This window comes from Fragaria vesca, linkage group LG2 (assembly GCF_000184155.1).
Source record: "Fragaria vesca subsp. vesca linkage group LG2, FraVesHawaii_1.0, whole genome shotgun sequence".
In the NCBI taxonomy this organism is placed as follows: Eukaryota; Viridiplantae; Streptophyta; class Magnoliopsida; order Rosales; family Rosaceae; genus Fragaria; species Fragaria vesca.
The window spans coordinates 31,821,178-31,829,408 of NC_020492.1; the positions used below are offsets into that span (position 1 = coordinate 31,821,178).

An 8,231-nucleotide genomic window follows, 5' to 3' on the forward strand; every position below is an offset into this window, starting at 1 on the left:
TTCTTTCTTTCATCTTCCTTCTTTCTTTCTGCTTCTGCATCTTCCTTTCTTTCCTTTCTCTCCGGGCTCCCGAAGGCTGCTGCCGAGCTGGGTGCCCAGAGTAAGAAGATGGGTGTCCAGACCGACTTCCTCTTCTTTCCTTCGCCGGAGAACGAGAGGTTAGCAGCTGCCGAGCTCGAGGCAAGGCCACCGGGAAACTGCTGCCGAGTTGCTGCCGGGCTTGGGGCAAGGTCACCGGGAAGCTGCTGCCGAGCTTGAGACAAGGCCACCGGGAAGCTGCTGGCGAGCTGCTACTGAGCTTAAGGCAAGGCCACCAGGAAGCTGCTGGTCACCGGGAGAGGAGCCATCGGACCCGACGCTGGAGTCTCCGGGGGATGCATCAGACCCATGCATCGGAGCCTCCGGGAGAGAAACCATCAAACCCGGCGTTGGTCTCCGGGAGAAGAACATGACCGGGCAGCGGGAGGAATGGGTCGTCACCGGCCGACATGACTGGTCTACATTAGCCATTGGCAAACTCCGGGTCCCGTTGAATCCTCTTCTGGTGATGGCTGGAGGCACCTGTCATGAACCCGAGCGGGCAGCTTGGCTCTGACGTCCTGAAGCTAAAATGGAATCCGGACGGGCTGGGTCATGAACCCGGGTGGGTCATGTCATTCTCTTGGTAGCTTGGGCCTGCATACTTCCTCCTGCTGGATTGGGTTGACCTCCTTGCATGAGCTTACTGGTAGAGCAACGAGACTTTTAGTACTGATTCCCACAGACTGCGCCAAATGTTTCTGTACAATCCTGGAGGACCATATAGAATCATGGTGGAACACGAACAATAGACAATCATAGGCAAGAGACAAGGGCATATAGTGGTTCACCATGCCATCAGAGGACATGGCTACGTCCACTTTACAATCAACTATCATGGCCAATAGGCCTTTGGGATCGGGAGAGAGATATAGTCCCTTTCAGCTAGAGGGCCTTTCTACATATGGGAACCCTTCCTTTTATAACTAAGTAAGGTTCCCTCCTTTTACATGTTTCCAATGTGGGACAAACTATACATAACTATTATTATGGTGCTTTCTTGTGGAGCTTGGAAAAGCATCTTCTCAATGTGGCACGAATGATATTCCACCATGGCAAGGTAGCCTGAATGTCGGTCTACAAGTTTCATGACTGGTCTATGGGCGGGGAAGGTAGTTATCAACTACCGACTACAACAGTAGTATACAGTTATTCATCCGGTAGTTTTTATGATTATTTATTTATTTAATTTGTTTTTATTTTTATTTTGTTTTTACTATAACAACCCTTGTTTTTACTATAACAACCCTTGTTTTTATTTGTGTTAATTAGTTCATTAAAGGTAATTATGGAAGTTCATAATTTGATGAAGTTTTGAGGGCCTAGCTTTATAGTAGTAGAGATTTATTTATTTAATTTGTTTTGATTTTTAGTTTGTTTTTACTATAACAACCATTGTTTTTATTTGTGTTAGTTAGTTCATTAAGGGTAATTATAGAAGTTCACAATTTGGTGAAGTTTTGAGGGCCTGGCTTTATAGTAGTAGAGATAACACTAATAACAGTGAAAAAACTAAACATACATATTGTGACTCTAATGTTGCAACCAAACCCTAAACCCTAAGGCCTCCACACCCCAGCGTCGCCATCAAGCCGGAATCCTTTTGACACCATTACATTTGCAATATGCTCCAAGTTGTTATAGCTATGTCCGCGGGGCTCCCGAAACCCAACCGCCTTTGTGTGGCCATCCAATTGTGGAGATCTGCCCTAATCTTCTATTTAGGTGGGGGTTCGATCTCAACATCAACACACCTCAGCCAACAAAGGCTCTCTCCCAAAGCAAGATATAATCATCACAACGATTTGGGGGACATCGGAAAGGATTAGGATTGGATGTTAGGGCTGAAAATTAAACCAAGAAGGGCTTTTTGAAGTTGACCACGGCGGGCACCCCTCGAAGTAGAGGAGATTGAGAAGAAGGGTGTTTTGATCCGTTTTGATCGGTTTATGCTTGAGAATGATGGTAGTTAGACGTTAAGATGAGACTAGATCAAGAGTACGCTGGATTGGTTTGAAGGCCAAATGTAGTGGAGTCAAATAGTGCCAGGTTTGAAGCTCTTAGATGCCTTTCATCTTCCAAGGTGGTTGTGTGTGGCGGCTCAATGGGTACCAGTGGATGGTAACGCGACGACAAAGTACGTAGTGGCAACGGCAATCCCTATCGTGAACCAGGTGGGTGGCGGATCTGGAGACAAATCCGAATTGGGATGGGTGCCCATGTCAGTCTTAGGGCCCAAATCGATGATAAAGCCCAATCCATGTTGCGCTTCTAGTACAGTTCTGATGCCTAATACAGATTCAGATTCGGGATCTAAAAGAGGAAGGGCTTCATCATGGACCTATCTTGATGCTTCAGTCCGGAAGTGGGCTCCCTTATGGGTTGAGTGGATGAACGCTGGGCTGCTAGGATACCGCATTTGGGATCCTGGAGATTGTGATCTGGTGAAATATGGATACTTTGGCATCAATGGAACTATTGAATTGTCTAGAGTAGTATTGAAGGATGTTTCAAGTTATTATGTTGTTAAATGAGTGGACCACGAGACATCTACTACCGTGGGTACTACTATAATGTCTTGTTCTATCTATAGATGACAACAAACGGGTATTTAATAGCCACTATGGCCTTAGGCTTTCACAATTTTCTCAAAATTCGATTACACTAATGACTTTTAAAAAAATGAATTAAATTCAGTTTACCCCATGAGGTTTGAGGGTTAACAGTCAATTCAAGCAGAATATGAGAATTTGGGCACGATAGACATAAATTGAAAAGTTCAGGGGGTAAACTGATGAAATTAAAAGTGTAGAGACTAACATGAAGTCACTCCTAAACCACAAGGGGGTAAACTGAATTTAATTCTAAAAAAAATCTAATTTTGTTGTACTGCGAAAATAATTAGCTGTAAATTAAAATGATTTTGTGTTTGCTGCAAAGTCAAAATATATTAATTTCTAGTGTTTTTATGACAGCTGTTTCTAAAAGTAACATTCAGGTTGCTTCTAAAAGTTGTTGCTGGTGACCTGTAATTTGATTTGCATAAAATCTAAAGACTATAAAATCTAAAAATTTGGATAAAAGCTGATTTTTCTAAAAACGAAGTTATACCAAACAGGGCCTGAATGTGTTTCGACATGCTTGTTGTCAAGCTCTATTTTGTAATTATGCTCGTTGGAGCACTTGTTACTCAATATAAAACTTTCTTTTAGTCTAGAAAAAAAAACAATAATAACAGGAGAACATCTTCAGTACACAGTATGTACCTTCACATATATAAATGGATAATAAGAATTAGAGGAAAAAATATAAAAATATGATAATTAAACATATGAATTATTATGAACAGTTAAGATTACGTCGTGTAAATATGCATATAAGAATTTCCAATAATAACAGTGTCATGACTCATTTTTCAAGTTCCTTCCATCTTCAAACGCAAAAGATATTCATTTGAGCCAATCTGAGTCGCTGTCTTTTGCTCCAGACTTTCGGCTCAGGAACTCCTCCCCTTCCACCCAAAAACCCGGACATCCCATTTCTCTTCAGAAATGGCCATGTCCAACTTCCTCTCCCCCACAACCCCTCTCCGCCTCTCCCACCACCCAACCCTCCTCCACTCCTCCCCATTCTCTCTCCCCCACCACTCCCTTCTCTCACTCTCCCACCCCATCAAACCCAGAAGACTCCTCCTCCTCACCCCCCATTCCAAAGGCGGTGACGACTCTGTCGACGCCCCCGACCGCCTCATCGCCGCCTTCTGTTATTTCTACCCCTTCTTCGACGGCATCCAGTACGGTAAATACGTCATCACCCAATTCACTGCCATCCAGGCTCTGATTAACCCCCTGGTTCCTGCTATAAGGGTCTTCAAGAGCTTCCCCTTTAATGGGTTCTTGGTATTTTTAACCCTCTACTTTGGTGTTGTTAGGAACCAGAACTTTAGTAGGTATGTGAGGTTCAATACCATGCAAGTGATTGTGCTTGATGTGCTGCTCATCTTTCCTGATCTTCTGGAGAGGAGCTTCAATCCCAGAGATGGGGTGGGGTTGGATTTGCTCATGAGCTTGGATAGTACTGTGTTTCTTTTTCTTTTGGTGTCTTTGGTTTATGGGTCTGCTTCTTGCTTGCTGGGTCAGGTGCCCAGGTTGCCCATTGTGGCTGAAGCTGCTGAAAGGCAAGTTCCTTGAGATGAAATGAATTGAGATTGAGCTTATTCTTTTGTAGCAAATTGTGATGATTTGTTGTCAAAGGGAGAGCAAGGCGAAGTTGCTGGAGATATTTTGTAGCCAAATTGTGATTTTTGGGTTACTGATTATGCTTAGCCACAAGAAAAGGAAGAAATTCATATAGTAGTAGAATGTTGATGTTGTTGTCTTTGCGCTTTATATGCTTTTGGATTCTGACTGGAATTGATGACATTAGATTGGTTCAGGTATACAGAGCTATTCTTTACACTGCTATCATTCTGCAAAGAGTTTAATTCATTGTCTCTATGGTATTTACTTCCACTGTGACCACTCATACCTAACTGCAGCTTGGGAAGCAAATAAGAACTGTATAGTAGTGATTCTATCTGGATATTTTTATGTGCAGGAACAAAAATAAATCAATACGTAGTTAGTTGTAGTGAATTCAGTTTTGTCGATATCATTCATCATCTTCCCCGTACAGTATTTTAAATACATTTTGTTAGCTCATACACTAGATATCAGACCAAATGGAGAAGTCTCGTAGAAACTAGATTACTAGGTTTTGGTTTGAGTCTTTTTTGTTTCGTTTTTTCTTTACTCGTTGCAATTATACTGTGTCGTTAGCTTATTCATGTCGGTTAAGTTGGCCTAAATCCTGTCAAATCTGGGTTTATTCGACCATATATACTGGTAAAAAAGCTTGGAACTAGCGAACCGTGTAGGCAATGGGGTTATATACAGAAACTAAACCTTAGCTAGTTCCACTCTCTTGCACACTATGACCCTAATGTTGTAGCATGCAATTATGTCAATATGAAACCATTAAAGCTCACAGCAGTGTTTTGTTTAAGTACGCATTAGGATTCTGTTGAAATAGTTCGTCTTTCACTGCTAATGATGATTAAGAAATAACCTTAAGGCACTGATACTGTAAATATGTCTTGGTTAAGGTCATATTGTTTTGGATTGTATAAGGTTTTAGAGGATGGACGAGGAAAAGGTAAGACTGTATGAAGTTATTACTTAGGCAGTTAGGATAGGTAAAAACAAGTTGATAGTATACTGCTAGCCCGCAAGTTTTACTGAAGCCGTAATACCAAACAGTTCTTTTTGTGATTTAAACAATTAATTGACCTCCATTGTCACTCATGTCCTAATCTGTTACATCAAACAAGAACAATAAACAAGCATACATGCTCCTCTGACCTAAAATAATTTTTGAATCTCTTACACGACGACCAGTTCCCTCCTCAGCTCCTCTATGACCAATTTCTATGTACAACAATGCATATACGGTTATACGATGCTGCATCATCTTCGTTGGTGCCCAATAAAAAACTTGAAAAAATCAAAGTGGCATCAACTTTCAGAGTTGTACCAATGCTGGAATGATCTTCAACAGAAAGGAAAGCTCCCTCTGCGAGAGATGTGGCTTCGATTCCAGTTGCAGCTTCTCCTCTTCGTCTTCTTCCGTGGCCTCCAATGGCTTCATCATATCACACACTGCCTCCGTGATCTCTTCCACAAAATCCACAATCACTCCGTCGCGTTGCATGTATACGGCTTCCGCAACATTATTTAGTTTGCCATAGGTTAGAGTGAAAGCTTGGACTCCTTGATCTTGTTTACCATCTCAGGATTTCTAAACACACCTTTCACCTCCGACACTATACCATCCAAACCACCCTTCAAACACACCTTCATTGCTTCATCCAAAGAATTCCTCCTTACGTCGTAGTAAATTTGATTCCCACCATCTGTCAAGAAAAACACAGGGTAGGTCTTCTGCAACTTCTTCACAAGGATCGATGCATCAGGTTGGAATGTGGAGAATACGATCGGCCTATCTCCGGCGCAATCAAACACGACTTGCAGGATGGATTGGATGGCGCCGATGAGGTGGTCCTCCTGGTAAACAATGTCGTCGTCGAATTTAATCTCGATGTTAAAACCAATAGAAGGCTCGACCTTCTTGAAGACTTCTTGGAGGGTACAGAGGGAGTCATCTTCTTCAACATCCCATCTTACAATTTCACCGTCTTTATTTTTCCTCAACAAAGGCTTTCCTTCCTTTCCTGCCTCTCTTTGTGGACCATAACCTAGGAACTCCGTCAAACGCAAGTCAGTTATTCTCTTCTCAGACAGAGTGCCCTGATCTTCGGTGAGGATGAAGTCGTCGTGGAAAATGACGGGAAAGCCGTCTTTGGTTACCTGAACATCGAACTCGACGAAATCAAGAGGGTATCTGGCAGCAGCGTTAAACGAGGTGATGGAGTTTTCCTTGATGGTTCTCATTCTCCGATCAGACGACTCTAAACCGTTCATTCCATTCCCTCGGTGTCCGATCACTAGAAACTTGGGTATTCTCGATGCCACCCGACCAAGATCCACACCTTTGTAGAAGCCCGTGGAGTAACGCTGCAAAGAGGCGCTTTCCGGCACCTGATCGAGGTTAGGGACGTCGGAGACATGGACTGCCTTAAGAGCCATGACAACGACGGTGTAATAAAAAGGACGAGGGGTTTTACGGTTTATAAGGACGACGACGCGAAGAGGTACAAGAGCTTGGGAAATAGAAATCTAAGAGTGATGAGGAAATCCAAGAGTGATGAGGAGTAGGGCTATATATATTTCTCAGGGACATGAGGTATATTGACTATATTCGCTCTCCCTTATTCCATTGTGCTCGGAATATTCCATTATTCCGCAGCACGTAATACCAAATAGTTGTTATCCTGCATGTTGTGATTTTCTAGTGAGAAAACCAAAGGGAAAATGCCTATTTAGTACAATTTAAACCCCTTATTTCCCATTCCAATGACAATTTTTTTCATTAGCCCATTTCAATATAAGGTAACATTTTTATGTTCAAATGCATAAATCTTTACTAAAGTCTTAACAAACCATATTAATTTAAGACTATTTTACCCTCACCTCTTTAAATATGCATAGAGAGAGAAAGTGGAAGAGGAGAATACTTGGCCGGAACCTCACCAGACTCCGGTCACCGGTCGCCGGACTTTGGTTGCCGGATTTCCCCAGTCGCCGGATTCCGGTCATCGGTAACTCGGTTATTGACCCCTAGTAACTCAATTTTTCTCCAGTCGCCGGATTCCGGTCACCGGTAACTCGGTTACTGACCCCCAATAATCAGTTACTGACTCCTAATAACTTGGTTACTGACCTCTAATAATCAATTACTGACCTCCAATAATCAGTTACTGACCCCTAATAATTAGTTACTGACTCCTAATTAATAACTTAGTTACTGACCTCCAATAATCAGTTACTAACACCTAATAATTACTTACTGACACCCAATAATCACTTACTGGCCCTTAATAATTAGATTATAAACCTCAAATAATAACTTACTGACCCCAATAATCACTTATCAATCCCCAATAATAGCATTCTGACCTCAATATTAATGTAAGGATATAAAAAAATAAAAAAAAATAAAAACTCTAACTGACTTCTCTGGGCACCCACCTTCCCCGACGGCGACACACCGGCCTCCTCCTCCACCGACCACGACGCACCTCCTCCACCTCCTCCTACTCCCCCAAAGCCTTGAAGCACCCCAGATCCCTCAACTACATCTTCAAAGAGCAACTCCTCCTCATCATCGTCGTTGGAATCCTCATCGGCTCCACCTTCTTCATCCTCCAGCCCACTCTCTCCCGCCTCTCCCCCTCCGACCCCCACCCCTCCATCCCCCGCTCCTTCTCCTCCTCCGTCGTCTCCCACGATCACATCTCCACCACCTTCTTCTCCTTCGACCTCCGCAACAACGCCGCACTTATCCCCGCCGGCCTCGGCAAGCGCCACCTCAGGATCGTCGGCAACGGCGGCGTCCGTAGTCGAGGAGAGAGAGAGAGAGAGAGAGAGAGAGAGAGAGAGAGAGAGAGAGAGAGAGAGAGAGAGAGAGAGAGAGAGAGAGAGAGAGAGAGAGAGTAG

The 8,231-nt window shown here is 43.2% G+C and overlaps 1 protein-coding gene and 1 pseudogene across 1 annotated transcript; one reads left to right on the forward strand and one right to left on the reverse strand.

The window, feature by feature from the left end:
• The first annotated feature begins 3,592 nt into the window (after positions 1–3,592).
• Positions 3,593–4,455, forward strand: LOC101300595 (protein TIC 20-v, chloroplastic-like). Its single transcript, XM_004291754.1, has one exon. The coding sequence runs from the start codon at positions 3,630–3,632 to the stop codon at positions 4,266–4,268; it is 639 nt and encodes a 212-aa protein (XP_004291802.1). The 5' UTR covers positions 3,593–3,629; the 3' UTR covers positions 4,269–4,455.
• A 1,182-nt stretch (positions 4,456–5,637) lies between these two features.
• On the reverse strand, positions 5,638–6,761 carry LOC101300881 (annotated as a pseudogene).
• Positions 6,762–8,231: the final 1,470 nt, after the last annotated feature.